At 38.7% G+C, this 19,542-nt stretch overlaps 1 protein-coding gene across 15 annotated transcripts in view; it reads right to left on the reverse strand.

The window, feature by feature from the left end:
• Positions 1 to 19,542, reverse strand: part of KIAA0825 (KIAA0825 ortholog) — a 401,465-nt gene that overhangs the window by 143,664 nt on the left and 238,259 nt on the right. Inside the window, exon 22 of one of the 15 annotated variants that reach the window (XR_005600685.1) lies at positions 3,641 to 3,913. The exons of 12 other annotated variants lie outside the window; for them this stretch is intronic. Coding sequence is in view for 2 of the 3 variants with exons in the window: in XM_039545360.1 (XP_039401294.1) it covers positions 3,814 to 3,913 (100 nt within the window). In the remaining variant the exon portion in view is untranslated. Of the gene's footprint in view, positions 1 to 3,640; positions 3,914 to 19,542 lie in introns of those variants that run through there. 2 more of the 15 variants (XM_039545361.1, XM_039545360.1) reach the window with 2 other exon arrangements.

Consider the following 19,542-nt stretch of genomic DNA (forward strand, 5'->3'; position numbering starts at 1 on the left):
ATTGTTCTATTAAGCCCCCATCCAGCAATGAGGACTGTGCAGGTATAGATGTCTACCCATACAGATCCCATTGACTTTGGTGGAACTCCATAGGGGCATATGGGTCATTTTGTGATCAGGGTCTAAATTATTATCATATAAATGATAGCCCTCATGGTGGCAGCACTGATAAGACCAACACAACTTTAATAACGAAGCAATGTTTGTGTCTGACGGGAACATATTTGATATAAAAACAATTGAGTTTCAAGCTTCCAATGGATAATTATCCGTGAATTTTTAAAACCTTAGAAATTATGAAAAATAATGTAACAGAATCCCTTAAAGTACACTTTAGCAAATGGAATAATTAATATGACTGTACTTTGCAAATACACATTAGAAGACAATAGGTAACTAGGAGCAACTCTTATGGTATCTGTACTAATAATCACAAGTTGCTAGTATGCTTTGTGCTATGCATTCATGATGATAGTTTTGGGGCATCATGGTCTAGACTCTAGAGCACTGGCATCCAACCTTTTCAGAAAGAGGGCCAAACATATTATTTAAAAAGGTCATGAGGCCACAGTCAATAATCTGAGATATATTCCCTGGCCTACTCTGCACAATTTTGCTTCCCAAGCGGAATCACCTGCAATTCCCCTGCTGAGGATTCTCCTAGCATGGAGGAATCACCAGAGAGTGTAAGACCAGTGTATTCAGTTTTTACACCTCCTTCCCCACAGCCTCTGGTGGAAAGCATAGTGTGGAGTGGCACGATGAGGGTGGAGGAAAGTCTGGATGGTGGGTGCTGAATCCTGATTAACTAGGAAGTCCATAGGGTACTGCTCTAACCTGTGTTGGTTCAGAGAAACTGGGAGAGTTTATTGTATATTAATTTAAAGTGTAAGGTCTATTTAGATTGTAAACTGTTTGGGAAAGAGACCATTTTTTTGATTGGGGCTCCTAGGCTCAAACAAATAATAATTGGTTGTTGGGTCTCAATTTCTCCTGTTTTTTCCCCTCTCCTGAGCTGCCAAGGTAAAGATTGAGAACCTCTGTCCTCATATTTTCATTTTTAAATTCTCTCATGATTTTAGATGAGCTAAGCCTAAAACCATACCACATAGGCTATCCCAAGATCTTACTGCTCTGGTCTTGAGTACACAAAGTTCTCCTGGTTAATGAAGTGCAAAACTCACAGGTTGTTTACCATAAACAAATAAAAGTCAGTATTACTACACAGTTTTAGACCATAAGAATAACATCAAGAGACAGTGGAGTAAATTGCTGAGCAAACCATTTAAATATACATCACAGAGTATCATATCTAATATACCCTTAGTAATCATCACTACAGCTGAACACCTCTATACTTCATATGCTATAGAATAAAATATATCATAAGATAGAAATACACAATGCTGTTGAAACTCTCCACAAGAAATTCAATAGACAACCAAAATCTCTATTTTGATACCAAAAAGCTTCATGTCAGGGTGGTTAAACACTGGAATAAACTGCCTAGGGAAGTTGTGGACTCTCCATCTCTGGAGCTATTTAACAGTAGGTTAGATAAATGTGTATCACAGATGGTATAGACAGTATTTGGTCCTGCCATGAGGGCAGGGGACTGGACTCGATGACCTCTTGAGGTCCCTTCCAGCCATAGAATCTATGAATCTATGTTATTTGTTCCAGTCACTTGAGAATCAGACTGCAATTAGATTTTTACAAATGGCTTTCCCCATGCTGTATTATGGTTAGCTATATATGGAGTTTTCATACCCTTAAATATGGACTTGAGTTTTTGCTAAAAATATTGTAGAAAGCCACTTTGTGTATATTAAAATATACAATGGTTGCATTTTTTGCAAAAATGTAAAAAATTTATAAGTAGCAAGGGTGACCTCCAGTGTGCAATAGGTTTATGCCACTGCATCTTAAATGAAATATATTCTGATTTGTTGTCCCACTATAAATTAAGAGTACTTCACTAGATCAAGTATGAACTTAATTTCTTGTATAAAAGATAGGTAAATGTCATTGTCAGTCCTTTCACTTTTAATTATGATTTCCAAGTAGGAGCATTTGCAGCCAGAAAGTATTATATTGAACAGTAAAGGAAAAGTAATTGTATAAACAGAAAAAGTGAGAAAAATGTGTTTCTTTGCAAATGTTCAAATGCAGATTAGGGTGATCTGAATTTTTTTTAGAAGACAATTAAAATAAAACATAACATTTATAATATTCTAAAAATGAGGAGGTTTTTAAAGAAATGCAGCAAACATTTCACATTGTGAATAATATTTCAAATTACACAACTACTCTCTATGGAAGAATTTAGACTATAATACATTTACATAATACTCTACGTGAACTTGAAAATATTCAAGAATTCAGGGTGCCAAAATAATCATGTATTTCACTTATACTAAAGAGTTTTACCTATGAAAATATAATAGTTTACTGTAACGCATAATATAATCCATATTAGTCTCTTATTCTGAATAGTAGCTCAGTACTAAAAACCTAGTCTATCATTCCAAAATGTAAATTCATTATGCTGACCTTTCCATTTCAGAAAGATGAGTCAACTGGATATCTTTGAATGAAACTTCAGTCAATCACATTTCTTTTAATGAAACCATAATAAATACAATCATAATAAATTCAAATAGTATGAATATTTTCTTGTAAATTCTTTTTTCATTGCCATCATTAGTATACAACTTACCTTTTGGTAGTTCATTTTGAATTTTTTTTTATAATAAATGTGGAAGATTTTTTTTAAAGCTAACTGTAAACACACAAAAGATCTAATTATGGGTGCCTACTAGTACTACTGCCTGTCAGTGTAAGTTTATCCAGGGTCTGTCAGTGTTTTCATTATACATCCCTATTTCCAGAAGGTTATAATGTGAACATTAAAATTTTGCTTCTGTTTGATTCTTGGCATACTGTACAAGATATCAGGCCAAAATGTTTTTTTAAAATATATCCAGTAACAGTCAGTTGCCACATTTTTAAGCTATACTAGTGGAAGAAAAAGAAGAGTGCTTATAGTTTTTTATCTACTGATAATTTAAAAACAGCTTATTGTTTTTAAAAGCCGAAATGTTTCATACTGGTAATCCTAATGTAGATAAGTGACCATCAATGCGGGCCAAATCATATCTGCCTTACTCAGTCAAGTACTCATAATGCAGACAATGAACCCATTTTCATGACTAAGGTTAGAGGGATTTGGTCTTGTGGTTTCACTGATGTGCAAATAATGGAGCAGTAGGTAGGCTTTGAAATACAAGATATCATTCTCTTTCCTTGGACTTATATATCCTAAATAGCTTATTTATCTTGTCAAGTATCTGTGCCCTGCTTACTAAGGACTGCCTGATTAGATATTGATATGTAATAGCCTATGAAATTGTTATGGTTTATTGTGTGTTGATAGTTTGAAGGGAGGATCTTTGGAAACATCAAACTATACCTTAATGATGATTCAGCATATTGTGTCAATATGCAAATTAGGGAGGCTTTCAGTATGCTCTCATTGTTCCAGCCATGCTGGAAGAAAGACAAGATTCAATGGATGGGGTTTAATAGGACAGCAACTTTATTCACTTACCACATTCTGGGAATACTCGGCAATAAATCATACAATGCAGGTTGTCATTCTTTCCTTAATTGTTTCTACCTATTCGGGAAGGCTATCTGCCCTCCCGCTTCCCAGTCTGGTCCCAGCCCATTGCTGGGACCCCAGTGCCTTCCCTCATATAAGAATTAAAGGGATCTGGAGAAAGGGGTGAGATGGGGAGTCTCACTGCTGCACTAAACTCCCATGGCTCCATTCAGGCAGGTTTCTTCTTCGCATCCTCCTTCCTTCATAACCCAGTGCAAAGAAGTAGAAAGCCCTTTTTCTTTTGGCCTGCTGGACAAAGACCCACCACATTCAGCTACAGTGAACACATCTTTTAAAGTTAGGTGAATTTTGTCACTGAGCTACAGTATTACATTAAACATCAGGTTTTTTTTGTTTTGTTTTGAAAATGTGATTTTGTTTGAGCACAGCTTAAAATAAAGTTTAAAACTACCAACATATATTAACTTTGTCTCCAAAGAGTGGGCTGCGTTATCTAAAAGTATGAAAAAGTCTTAGATTTTCATCTCTTCATATATTTGCATAGCACTTTACGCAATTAGGCCTCAGTCTTGATAGGGGCCTCGGAGAAGTATAGTAATTAATATTTTAAATAATAATAATAGTAATCATAGATTAGATTAAGGACATTTCAGCATTAAACTTGAATTTCTTTGATTATATGCGAATAATACAAAAATCAGACTTTTTCAATCCTTTAACATAGTAGACATTTTTGTTTGTCTATTTCTCTGACATTACTTCTAGCTGTGGCACCTCAAATTAACTATAAATCAGAGACTTAAGTCTAAGTAAAATTGACTTCATGAATTCAGGATTCATTTTTTTGCCAGTTTCCAAAATTTGATCACGTGCATATGAGACCCAGCCCTTCTCACTCAGACACAACTCCTATTGAACTCAATGGGTCAAAAGCAGCAATCAAGATCAAGGCCCAGTTCAACTCAATAGGAACTGTAATAGAATAATGGGTGCAAGATTAGGGTCATTGCATTGAATTATATCTCCTAAATTGCTTATTTCTCCCTAATTGATTTTATCTATCTATCTATCCATCCATCCATCCATCCATCCACACACACAAGATATAATGGCAAATGAAAATTATGAGTGTGCTCAGATATCAAATTAAAGCATGAATAAAATATATCCTGTCAACCAACTGAAATTAGCATAAATATCTTACCCATATTTTGTGTTAATTGTACATCATATGGATTACATTTACAGAAAAATGGATATAGTGCTCTTTTTGTGTATCATTTTGTCAAGTGTCAGTTTTTCAGTGGTGTCAGACACTCCTAGATTTTTGAGTAAGGAGAGATTTTTGTGTTGTTTTGTTTTTCTGTGTTCTTCTAACGCAGTGTTTTGGCAAAGTCTGCAAGTTTCTTAAATGAAGATTTTTTTTCTTTTCTATGTATCCGGAGACCATTTTAATTCACTCACCAGCTAAATTCTCAAAGGGACTGGTGTATATGGTAACACAGGAGCCAATATCCCAGCTATCAGTTTTCATACAGCCAGGCTGGACCTTTACATTACCGCTGCCCCACATTTATTGTTCCTTCATTGTAACTGTCAGCATTTCCTGACAGAACATTATGGAGCACATGGCTGCAAAGTCGGTATCAATCAGTCCACGATCATGCAGATATAAGTAGCAGACTATTGATAATGGACCTTAAATCAGATCATCATGGCTTAGGCATAAAATTCTTAAAAGGCAGTAACCCTGTGGGATCTCCATCTTGCTTGCACCTGTTACAAAGCACACAAGCTTCTACTACCAATCAACTACAACTTTCTAGGACAGCAAAAAAATGAATCAATTTAAAAAAAACCCACCATTGCACTATGTACTATATTCTGAAAGCAGAGGTAGCAATTAATACAACTTTTCACTATAGCTCCTTTAAACTACATGTAGTAGAAATATTACACAATACCTGCCATTACACTAATGTTCTATTTTCCCCATTGATAACAGCAGTTTTGTTGTGCTTTGAAAACGTCTTACTTCAAAAGCACTTCAACTTGATATGGCCATTTAACAAGAAAAGTGAGAGAATGTGTGTAGTTTAGAGGAGCTCTTCACCAAATTGAAAGCACCATGTTAAAAACAAAAGGATCTAATTTGTCCCAGACATAAATAATAAAACAAAACAAGAGTTGCATGCAAATTTAGTAACATAAAATTTAAGGTGATAAACAGAATGGAGCCTGGCTTCTTGTTTAGTATTCCTTAGTTATCACCATAATTGCTGCATGTCTGTCATCACTAGGAAAAGAAAAAAGTGTCTCTCTCTCAGCTGCTCCCCTGCTTGTTTTGTTCGCTGTATTCTTGTAAAGTGGGAGAAAATAAGTGTCATTTAATGAATAGTGCTATTCTTTGTCTGACAGCTTCATATCTGTTAGGTGTAGGAGGCCTAGTACTTTCCTTTTCTGATAATGTTTTTGACAGTGTGCTAAATTCCTCCCCCAAAAGGCCAGCGTATATATTCTGCTAAAAGGGGCTTCATCTATCCTGAATGGGTGCCCTCTTTTAACCCCCTTCAGCTTCTGTTCTTACATTAATTGAGCTGATCAGATTGAGCATATGAATTTGTCTTTGATGTATTCGTATGTTTAGTTGACGCTGCTCGCTCTCTCATTGGCAGCGGACAGAGCTCTCAGACAAATAGGACTGTTGCCATGGTAACAAGCAATAGCTAGGGATCTCTTGAAAAATATTTTTATTTCAAAATTCAAACTGGAAAATTCTCACTGGATATGGTTCTCGGTTCTAAACGTGTCATGTCTAATGATGAATGCAATTAGGAATCCCACCAGTGTTTTAAATAATAAATTAGGCTAATTTTCTAGGCCTGGCATGATGACATACAAATAGTAAAAAGGAATCTTCTCTTTTTTCTCCATGACAAAAGACTTATTAATGACTTTTGTTCTTAGGATTTCAAAATTAATAGAATGGTAGACTAATGATACAGTCTTCTTTATGTGCTGAAAACCAGAGGCCTAGAGGTAAACTTTTTAAAAAAATACTTCAAGCTGCTCTGATATTTGGTTATTTCATACAAAAGCAGGTGAAGAAATCCTTCTACAAATGTTGAAAGCTACAGCAGTTGGTAAATCTCAGAGGATAAAAAATGCCCATAGCCATTTTTAATTACCGAGCATGAAAAAAGGATGGATGTTGAACATAAGTTTCGTAGGCCCCTACAATCTTAGAATGCCAGAATTTTAATTCTTAAGATCACATTTGAAATACAAAGAAACAATGAAAAGAAAAAGGCCTAACTGTAGAAAAGGACTGATGATTAAACTATGATTAGTAATTAAAATACATATTTTGTATTATTCTAGCTGCTATTATTTCCCCTAGAAATTAGCTTCCTGACTTCAGCTTTTAAGATACTGCCTGTCAATGTACAGTAATAGAGTTTCAGGGTTCTGCCTCAACATGTAATTATACTACAATGAAACCCATTGATATCATCTTTTATGCTACTTTCAATTAGACTTGTTCAGTCTTCAAGGGTCAATCCCCTATGTCTTAGTATTGAGTTAAATGTTAAAACTCAGAACATCCAGGATTTGATGTCAATTACAAGAAAAGTGAGGTTATATAATAGTGATTCCCTTTAAATCTATGTGGTATATCTGTGAATTTGATAAGGTGTACATGGTCTTACTAAAGTCGGTAAGTCATAATCATACAGAACAACTGATGGCATGGTGAAAAGAAACCTAAAGAAATACCGGTGAGAACATCTGCTGCTCTGTTAAGTGTGCAAGTCTTAAGTATGGATTCCTTACTCTCAAGCTACTAGAAGGGCAAAAAAGTAACTATATAAAACATTATATAAGTGGAAGAAAAAATGAAATCCAATCTTCCCTCTTTTGTTTGTCTTAGAAGAAAAGCGTTTCATACAGTACAGTGATATGTAAGCTAAAAAAAGGATTTGCAATATAATTTATAATATAATTACCAACATGCTGTAGACATAAGTTTCTGCAAGGTAATCGAAAATCATGTTATACCCACTGAAGTCAATGGGGGTTTTGTCATTGACTTGAATAAAGCCACAATTTCAACCCCAAATATTTATTCCATTAAATCAAATGAAAGCATAATCCCAGGCTCATCTGGTGAATAGATTTAAGAATGGAGTTCTTTGCTCTACAGGTTAGTTGTCCACCCCAATGACAGATTAGCAAATTAGACTGTAGATTTGACTGCTGACTTGATAAAAAAAATAGCATTTCCAATTCTTAAAACAGAAGAGACACGGTTAATAGGAACCTATTTTATGATTTTATAAAGGGACAGAATTATTGTTTATAATTCAACAACGTTTTAGTTAAGTATATATCAATATGTTTGTTCTTTTAGAATTCCTGTTGTTATTCTTACAGCCATGATTCATTTTCTCTTTTTTATTTCTATATAGTTATACATAATCTCTCAGTAGTATTAAACTCCATATGTTTTATATTTTAATCTCTTTCATTTACATGGCAGAAACTGCTTTTATCTGCACAAACATGAATATTATACAAAACACGAGGCTGGGGAAAGTAGAGTTTAACATGGCACCTTTCAAAAGCATCAAGCGTTATAGAGTTATTCAATAAGATAACACATTATTGTGGTAAATCTAAACATTAATAATAATTAACAGGGGAAAGGCGAAAACCTAACTTATTTCATCTTCACTGAGAAGGTTCACAAAATTGCATTGTATAGCCATTTGACTGGACGGTGATCAGATGTCATCACAGTTCTTAAAAATCTGTTTTTGAAAATCAGATTCATTTCTCTAGTCATAGGCACAGACAGTGTTAAACTAACTTTGTCGGTGCATAAAAGAGAGGTAAATTTAGGGCTTGAAAATATTCTCATGGCATATTAAACAGTGTGGACCTTTGTCCGGCCTGATGGGAAAAGGGAGTTGCCCCTTTAAGACCCCCTGCATGAGAGGGTACTAGATTCCTGGAAGAGGCAGAAAGCAGTTCAGCTGGACCAGGAAATCATGGGGACTTGCCCCCTGCCCCACAGGTGATCGGAAGATCAGGGTTATTTATGCACTGGCTTGTGCTGGCCAAAGCCCTCCTTATGTCCTGTGCAAGTGTTCCATAGGAAATGGATACAGTGAGCAGATAAAACAGATTGGTAAAGGACTTAAAAGAGGCACGCTTTAAAGGAGTGGAGAAAGGGGGTTCAGGGCTCCCATGACTAGTGTGGCAGGGAGTCAACCTCTAGACTTTTATAGCCTCCCTTAAACCTCATATGAGGGGGAGAAGAGCAGGATCCCAGTAGCAGGTTGGCTGGGACCTGAAAGGGAAAGGGGGAAGGCTGATGAAGCCTCTGAGGCCTGGTCTACACTAGGCGTTTAAACCGGTTTTAGGAGCATAAAACCGATTTAACGCCACACCCGTCCACACTGAGAGGCCCTTTATATCGGTATAAAGGGCTCTTTAAACCAGTTTCTGTACTCCTCCCTAATGAGAGGAGTAGCGCTAGTATCGGAATTACCATATCGGATTAGGGTTAGTGTGGCCGCAGATCGACGGTATTGGCCTCCGGCCGGTATCCCACAGTGCACCACTGACCGCTCTGGACAGCAATCTGAACTCGGATGCAGTGGCCAGGTAGACAGGAAAAGCCCCACGAACTTTTGAATATTTCCTGTTTGCCTAGCGTGGAGCTCAGATCAGCACGTGTGGCGATGCAGTTAAAAATCAAAATAAAGAAAGAGCTCCCGCATGGACCATGCGGATGTGACTGCTGTAAGGGCAGGCAAATCTGTTCTATTAGCGCTCCGTTACAGAAGACGAAATTCAAAATCATTTTTAAAAAATCTCCAGACAGACGCCATAGCAGGGGCTCAGCGCACTGCTGCGTGACAAACGTAACGGAAAGCCCAAGAATCAAATGGACGCTCATGGACTGGAGGACTCAAGCTATCCCACAGTTCCTGCAGTCTCCGAAAAGTATTTGCATTCTTGGCTGAACTCCAAATGCTTCTAGGGTCAAACACAGTGTCCGCGGTGGGTCAGGGCATAGCTCGGCAATTTACGCACCCCCCCACCCACCCCCAGAAGTGAAAGGGAAAACAATCCTCTCTTGACTCTTTAACATGTCACCCTATCTTTACTGAATGCTGCAGATAGACCCGATGCTGCAGCACTCAACACCAACATCCTTGCTCCCCCCCGCCATGGGTGGCTGATGGTGCAATACGACTGGTATCCGTCCTCGTCATCAGCCTATTGGCACATGGAGCAGTGCAAAAGGACTGGTAACCATGCAGACTAGCATCGGTGAGGTCTATCAAGGGTGCCTGGCCCTAATTTTTCCTGGTAGATGGTACAGTATGGCTGATAACCATCGTCGTCATAGCAACAGGGGGCTGAGCTCTGTCAGCCCCCACCCTTCATGTGTAAAAAAAAAGATTCAATTGCCCCTGGACTAGCAGAGGGATGCTGGGCTCCTCTGCTCCACACTCCTTACTGTCCTGTCTGGACTATCATAGCAGCTGGAGGTTGCCTTCCACTCATTTCTCACTAACAAGTCAGTGTGTCTTATTCCTGCATTCTTTATTACTTCATCACACAAGTGGGGACAATGCTACAGTAGCCCAGGAAGGCTGGGGAAGAACGGAATCAACAGGTGGGGTTGTTGCAGGAGCACCCCCTGTGAATAGCATACAGCTCATAATTTCTGCAGGATCTGACACAGAGCAGCTGTGCTCTCTGATACAGTGGTTCTCTAGTACACTTGCCCATATTCTAGGCAGGACTGATTCTATTTTTAGATACCAAAAAGGAGGGATTGACTCTGGGAGTCATTCCCAATTTTAACTTTGCCCCTGGCTAAGAGCAGCCAGGGGCACTTATGACAGCAGCAAATGGTGCAAACGACTGGTAGCCATGCTCATCTTTTTACCAATTTATGGATTGGTAGATGGTGCAGTATGGCTGGTAACCATCTCTGCTGTCATGCAAAAGCAAAAGCATGCTGCTGTGTAGCGCTGCTGAATCGCCTCTGTCAGCGGCATCTAGTACACATACGGTGACAGTCACAAAAGGCAAAACAGGCTCCATGATTGCCATGCTATGGCATCTGCCGGGGCAATCCAGGGAAAAAAGGCGCGAAATGCTTGTCTGCCGTTGCTTTCCCAGAGGAAGGAGTGACTGATGACATTTACCCAGAACCACCCGCGACAATGATTTTTGCCCCATCAGGCACTGGGATCTCAACCCGGAAATTCCAAGGGGCGGGGGAGGCTGCGGGAACTATGGGATAGCTACGGAATAGCTACGCACAGTGCAACGCTCCAGAAGTCGATGCTAGCCTCGGACCGTGGACGCACACCACCGATTTAATGTGTTTAGTGTGGCCGCGCGCACTCGATTTTATACAATCTGTTTTACAAAACCGGTTTATGCAAATTCGGAATAGTCCCGTAGTGTAGACGTACCCTGAGTATATGGGAAATGATTATGGAATTACTTGCACTGTATATTTTTATCTGCCAGGTACCCCCAGATATTTAAAACTAAAGTTGTGGCCTAATTAAAACCACATCCCAGTGCTCCCTGTCCTCCTTCCAGCATAGCCAGACAATGAACATGAGGTCATATTTCAGGAACAAGAAAAGTACTTGCTGGCTCTTTTTGTAAATCTTTATCATATATTCCTCCTTTCACACTGTATCCTTGAATATCCTACTTCTCCAGAACTTCATCTGGTAGTCTCAACAGGGGAAGACCTAGCACAGGGGTCTCAAACATGCGGCCCGCGGAGCTCTTCCCTGCGGCCCGCGGAGCTCCCCAGGGCCGCCCAGAGGGGGGGGCAAAGGGGGCAATTTGCCCCGGGCTCCGCAGGGGCCCCCAAGAGAAAAGCGGAGGCTCCCGCCTCCGCCCCTCTCCTGGAGCCTCGGCGCATAGAGCGCCGAGTCTCCGTCCGAGCGCCTGAGCCCTGCCCCGATCCGAGCCGCGTGGGGAGGGGGCGGGGCTGGGAGCTCTGGGCTGAGCGCTGCCCTCGGCGTGGAGCTCCCAGCCCCCCCCCCACCACGCGGCTCTGAGCGGGGACGGCTCAGGCCTCGCCGGAGACACGCTCGGGTAAGGGGAAGCGGGAGCCGCTGGGGCGGGCGGGCCCTGGGTGGGAAGCGGGACCCGCGGGGCCGGGCCGTGAGGGGAAGGAGCGAGACCCGCCGGGCGGGCCGGGAAGGAAGCGGGACCCACGGGGCGGGCCGGGCCGGGAGGGGAAAGGAGCGGGACCCGCGGGGCGGGCGGGCGGGGAAGGGAAGCGGGACCCGCGGGCCGGGCGGGCGGGCGGGGTGGGAGAAGCGAGACCCGCGGGGCGGGCCGGGAAGGGAAGCAGGACCCGCGGGGCGGGCGGGGAAGGAAGCGGGACCCGCCGGGCCGGGCGGGGAAGAGCGGGACCCGTCGGGGCGGGCGGGCCGGGGAAGGAAGCGGGACCCGCGGGGCGGGCCGGGCGGGAAGGAAGCGGGACCCGCGGGGCGGGCCGGGGAAGGAAGCGAGACCCGCGGGGCGGGGTGGGAAGCAGGACCGGCCAGGGTGGGAAAGAGGGACCCGCCGCCGCGAGCGCAGCCCGGTCTTGGCGGCGGGGCCTTCCGTTCGGGACCTGCCGCTAACTGCCCCAAAGACCCGCGGCAGGGACCCCCGCCGCAGGTCTTGAGGCACTTTGGCGGCGGGTCCCGAACGGAAGGGCCCCGCCGCCAAGACCCCGGGCCCCCGGAATCCTCTGGGCGGCCCTGGAGCTCCCCCAGTTACTTCCTGTCACCGCCAAACTCCCCTCACCCCCGCCCTCCTCCCCGAGTTATTTTCTGTGCCTAAGCTCCCCGCGCGCTGCTCCCCAATGTTTGGGGCCGGGTCTCTCCCCTGGCCCCCCCAGCCACCCCCCTGGACCACCCCCCAGTGTCTCCCGGCCCCCACTTGCTGCCCCCTCACCGCCCGGGAGCCTGCCCGGGAGCTCACGCTGACTCCACTCCTCTGCTATGCCAGCTTCCGGCATCATCTGCTGCCGCAGGGTTCTAGAGCCCCCCTTCACTAGGGCCAGGGCAGGCTGCCCTTCCCCTGCCCTTCTGCCCTAGTCCTGAGACAGAGACAGGGCAGGGGCGGGGCCTCATGGAAGGGGTGGATTGGGGGTGGGGCCAGGGGCAGCAAGGGGGCGTGTCAGTGATGCGGCCCTCGGGCCAATGCACTAGTCCTCATGCGGCCCTCGGGGTCACTTGAGTTTGAGACCCCTGACCTAGCAACAGCCAAAGGGCCCACAAAAACTACATCATGATCAAAATTAACAATATCTAACAGTTCATCATCCTTAAAATATTTTAAGGGGAAAGAAGACCACAGCCATTTAAGTTGATTCCATATCAGTAGAAATCAATGTATATCTAAAAGGACATGTGAACACTTAATTCATATTATTTTGACTTTTTTATGTAGAAAAAAGAATGTGAATTTTTAAAATTTAGTAATATTGAATGACATTTAAATCATGTTATAGATCTGAGGAAAATAAGCATTCATAGAGTTAAACTCAGGATATTATGAAAGAAAATATAAACCATTCTATAGTCAGAGTGTGTGTGTGTGAGAGAGAGAACTTGATCTTCGATTTTGGTCAATTAAAGTAAGATTATTAATGTTATTTCAATATAAATTTTTAGTTTAGATATACAGATTTTGGAAAATTATATCATGCATACTCATTGACAATTCTGATTTTCTCAGTGACTGTGTAATTAAGGTGGTTTGGATTTTTTTTAATCTATTCCATCTTAGACCTTTCAGGCCAAAGTTCATCCCTACTAAAAATAGTAAAAGACATTACTATAGTAGGAACTCTGAACTGTTGCATCTTGAAATGCAGCTGTATAATTAAGAGACACAAGTATTGTGATTTGCCAATTGATTTTGAAAAGATTAAAACATGAAGATTTTGAGACTTTGTTGCCTTGTATGAGATCTTGTACTATAACAATACAGCTGTCTTCTTATTTCCCATTTCCACAAGATTATATGGCAACTGATCCAAAGCCCATAGAACTTAGACCCATGGTGAATGGATCCTGCTAAAATGGAATAAAATATACTGTCTCTAATAAAATAAATCACATTCAATATTCAGTGTAATAATCAAGACAGATGGAATGACTTTGCCTTCTAAGATATGATCAATGGAAAAATTAAATCCATACCTGAATTAATTCCACCTAAACAACCTTTGAAAACTCAAATGCCAAGAAGATAATGAAAAAAACACTGCATACAGACCAAAGAATTTCAAGTGATATCATCCCACATCATCTACAAAACACAGCCTTACAAATATTAATATAGTGGAATGGCAGTTTCTAAAGACTTACTTTCTCACAAATATTTCAAAACATAAAAAACAAAATACTTTTTTATTTTTTCCCCCATTTTTGGACTGGGACATTGTTGACCAACATTGACCCAGCAACTTAGATTACACAACAACTGAAGAAGCAGACAGTCAACGGAGGTTAAAAAAAATTCTTACAATTTCCAAATATTTTCCATGTACTACACAATCGACTCAATATTATGTCTTCTAAAAACCTATCTGCTCCCCACTTTAATATTTTTAAGGATGAAACTCATTTCTGTGCACACTTCAGTCGCACTTAAGCCCTAAAATAGAACTGAAAGCCCCCAGTCAGCAAAGCTCTTAAGCACTTGCTTAACTATAAACACATGCTTATGTCTCATTGAAGTCACATGCTGAAGGCCCCAGTAAACCAAAGCAGCTAACTTGACTTCAATGGGACTTACCTGCTTTGCTGAATCAGGGCCTAACTGATGCATAGGCTTTACACGAGCCTTTTGCACAGGAATGAATTTCACTCTTCATTACTATTATTTATGTTTTATTTATTTTACATTGCAAAAATAGCATAAACTTAAATTTAACAACTTTGAGTCTGATTAGAAAATGCATTAATAAAATATCTGTGAAACAATTTTTCAGTGTGCTGTATATGAAATATTATATAAGTAATGTAGAAATGACTCAATTATTTATTACCATAAAGTATTTAAAACCAGTGTAAATTTTCTATTTGTGTAGACTATTCAACAATCTTTGTAGTCTATACCCATACTTTGTATTACATCTGTAACAATAAAATGACTGAAACTATAATTCTCTTAATATTTAAATAATATATTAAAATTTAATTTTCAGCACCTGGAAGAATCTGTTTGTGTGCCAGCAAATGAGGTAGTTGGGCCTGGAGCTCCTATACATATGGGACTCAAAAACAACCTATCACAAATAATTACTAAAGCTAGAGCAGCTGTACTCACCACACTAGTCATTTGAAAACCAGGTCAAAGTTGCATGATTTTTTTCCATTTTCAAGAGTGTCTGCATATAAATTCTGCAGTATTTATCTTTTTGTTTTTCCATATTATTTTAAAATTATTTATTTTTACTGGTAATAATTGTAATGGGGCCATTAACAATTTTAGCATTCTAAACATTTCAAGAGAGATTAAACACAACAATTTTTATGATAGATTATAAAAATATGGGATTATTCTGAAAATGCATATATTTGTTGAAACCATTAACAAGATTATTCTGACAGGGTTGTTGTGCTTGTTTGTTTTTTTAGTAAGCACATAAGCAGGGACTTTAACTTGTAAGTTATACATTACTGATATATCATACATGAACAGTGCTACTATGTACCTCAATGATACCATATACTATTTTTTAACAAAATACAATGTCACCTGGCTCATGTACAAAAGAAAGATTATTATAATAGGTTTTCATCTATTTTATGTTAGTAGTTTTCAAATGGAAAGTGAATATTTCTTTTAAAAGCACTTTCCAAATTATGTGCTTTCAGACACACTTTGTTTTTTCAAGTGTCAACTCCTTTCAAGAAGTTGCTTTCTAGAAACCATTACCAACTTTATGATTGTTTGTGAAGAGTTGACGATGTGCCATCTTTTTCTTATCTCACCTCTTCTCAGAATTTTGGTTAGAATATATTGAGAAGGGTATAGCCCATTGCGAGCACATTGTTTTTCACCATTTTCATGGGATTTACATTTATCTGCTGAGAACCAGCTAATATGAAAATAAAACTGAAATCTATATTTAAAAAAATAAAGCAAGGAGGATAAGCCACATTCTTGTACATAAAAGATAAAAAGGCCCACAATTAAAAATATATATTTTATACTGGTGTACACAGAAAGCAAACTTTTTGGGAGATGTACATGCATTTATATGCTATTACCTTCAATCATTTTAATGCATGTCATTCATACCACCTCCATGCTAACAAGGCATCCAATTTACTAAACAATGAATATTGAAAATACATTGAAAAGGTACAAATGACTGTCCAAAGAATGACACTGAAAAATATGAAGTAACAGCTCTACCTCAAGATAAGCCTCACAATTAAAGAGTTTTAATGAAGAGAGCCTTCAAAGGCTAAATCAGGAGGCATTGATTAGATTGCCTCTAACTTTGTGTTTTGACACCTTCGTCTTTCGTGGCATTATATTGTCTCTGTGCATCTTACAAAGGAAGCATTTTACTAAGCCCACACATGAACAGGAGACAGCAGTGCTTATAAAAGAGACTGTCAAGGGTGTGAGCCAAAATGGGTCTCATTTGGATTTCAAGTGAAGAAAACTCCTAATGCATTTCATTACAATGTATGCGAACCTCTGAAAAGAAGGATGGATTGGGATTCTCATCCCTATTAATTTATTGAAATGGATTCAGTTTTTTCTTGTATATCAGGAGAGACCATGTGTTTCAAGCAAAGTAACAATATTATAGTCCCAAATAACCAAATATGCTATGATGCAGTATGCCATTCTGTGAGATTAAGAGGATACAATTTACTTGATAACTGGGATTTGAGTTTAAAAATAAATCCTACAATAGCTCGGCAACAAATAAATATTCTTTGTTACTATCAGTTTTAAAGATATGATCAAAGAGCTATGCAACACAGGGACTGATTCAGTCTTTGTTACCACAGCAGGCTTTTTACTATTTTAAATTACGTTTGCCGCTGCCCCCCCACTACTGTCATTCATGTACTGCTCGTTATTTCATTGAGGAATTGTGTATATGCTGTATTTAGGATAACACCAATAAAAGTTATATTTTATGAAAAGATAGCAGAAAGGAAAGAAAATAAAGTAAGAACATTTCAAACACTGTAATATATTACAGATTTACTTAACTCCAACAGGATGCCACAGTTACTAAATCACCAATTATGTTACTCACAGTAGAAAAAAGTTTATATAAATACTTATATTTGCCTTTTCTCCCCATAATATTGATAATAAAACTTACAATATACTGTTCAAAAAACTGTAAAACCCAACATAACAAAAAGGCATAATACAAATCCCTTATTTATGCTAAATAATGTTACAAATATACAGTATTAAAAATATAACACATATGCTCTCATTGTTTTTAACACCATTAACATTTAGAAATGATTGATCATGCTATACCAATAACATTCAGTGAGTTCAAAGCTCATCTATTTTTTATGTAAATCTTACAACCTGCTAGTTAAATTAAAGGTTAAATATACATAAAGTCTTAGATCAAAATACAGAGTAGGTGTTCCATAGGTATATAGTTTATATGTACAGTACACAATACTACATATATACATTTAGCTCCATTTATGAAAGCTGAAAATAAAAAAATATACCAAGCCTTCATCTATAATTAATATAATACATAGAATATTAAGTAACTTTGCATTGCCTATTTAGTTAACTGTAATTACATCATACACTATAAAAGAAATGCCAATGAAATAATAGTTAGAAACAAATGTAGTGCTTCCTTCCATGCTTCAGCTGTCAAGCATTTTATTTCAAATTGGAGAATAGTATAGGCTCTAGTTAATTTAATGTAACCTATTTTAGTAATGCCTTTGTGTGTCTATATACATGCCTATAATTTCCTTGCATATGTACAGCATGGGTGAGAATGAGCACATATATTTTATACATATGCATATAGTACATGTATATACATATGCATACAGTAAAACCCCAATTATCTTAAATGTTTGGAGACATCAACATTTGGATAAACAAAGTTGTGCATAATGGGGGAATTAATAGGTAAAGATTCATGCCTGGAGATATAACCTAGATTTGATAAGAGGAATTTTGGATTAAAGGGGTTTATATAAACAAGTTTTAACAGTATATAGATATACAGATTTATATATTATTCACTCAAATAAATACAAATAATGGCAAATCACAAATATTTTTAATTTCCAATTTTTTAATGATAAAGTTTGCAAATTTCCATGTTCAGTACATATAAGCGCACACAAATTGATTTTATTTTTTTATTTTTGAAGAATCATAATTGAATTAGAATGATGCATGTTCCATATTTTATCTTGACAGCTCTTGTATACTCAAGCAGAGCCCATTAAACACAAACATACAGCAGGTTACTTGTTGAATAATGTATTTCAAGTACTTAAAATTACTAGGGATTTGACTAAAATCTGCACATGAATACATATTTTGGACTTAATTTTCTGTATTGGCATTTCTTCAGCTGAATATACTTTGAATTCTACAATGAATTCAGTTAATATTAGGCTTTTTCAGGACATCACAAAGGTAATAACACTACCTTTTCAATATAAACTTTATGACATTCTGAATAAAACTGACAAGTGTAAAATTTGATCCATAAACTAAGTGATATACTTATGTTAATTCACCTTTTAAAAGATATTATGTGTTGCTCAGTTTTTTTGACAGGGCTCCCATTCATACAGTAGACATGTTGAAAAACAGTATATTTTCTCTCAATAAGGAAAATCACTTTATCCACTATCATTCTCATTCTGTCTCAATAAAAAATCAATCATCAAATGCTTGTTTCCAAGTTCGACTTGTTAAACTGCCAATTTATGCATACTGTTCAACTCAGTTAAAATTCATTCAACAGTACTTCTCTCATTTACACACACACACGCGCTTTGGGGAGGGAATAGGGAAAACAAAACTTTTTATGTGCATAATTCAACATTTAATTCAACAACTGGAGGTTTGTGATCAGATGAAGTTCAGAACCATTATTTTTAAAGAAAAAGCCAGACAAAATTTTTATACAGTTTTCCAATATACTAACGGTCTGACTGATCCCACTGACTAAGGCAATTTCATCGGTTGTCTAAGTGGGAGTAACGTCAATGTCAGATATGTGGTTATCTTTTCATCTTGGCCTATTCTCGAATGTAAAAATCAAATGTTTGAAGGACATTTCACTGACTTGTTATGACCTCTGCAACTCTTATACAAGTGCCACATTTTGGATAAAAAACATGAAATCAATGATGGCTTTGCGACATCTGGCGGTGCTTATTATATATAAAAATTAGTTTTGTTTTGTTTTTTTTTAAAACCTATCAGTACTTGAAATTCCAGTCCAAAAGGCTTTGATACCCCCTAGCGGGGGGACAAAAGCAATCTGGCCTGTAAAAATACAACGTGGACTACCATGAATCCATACAGTGCAAAAGGTCACAAATCTTGAGATGCAGTGACATCATGACAATAAGACACTTTCTAGACAGAAGCTGACTCATTTTGAATATAAAAAGGACCCTGATCAAATGCTCCCACACATTTAAAACTGGAGAGAAAAGGAAGTATGCAAAGCACTCAATGCAGATGCTTAACTCTGGAATTGAAGCATACATTCAGTTTTTACAATTAAAGGACACTACCGAGATGCTCAACAAGTCTATTCCGAATGATCTAAAAACCCCATTTTTATGTTACTAGTAGATGCTGCGCAAATGTTA

This window comes from Mauremys reevesii, linkage group 6, assembly GCF_016161935.1.
Source record: "Mauremys reevesii isolate NIE-2019 linkage group 6, ASM1616193v1, whole genome shotgun sequence".
Classification (NCBI taxonomy): domain Eukaryota; kingdom Metazoa; phylum Chordata; order Testudines; family Geoemydidae; genus Mauremys; species Mauremys reevesii.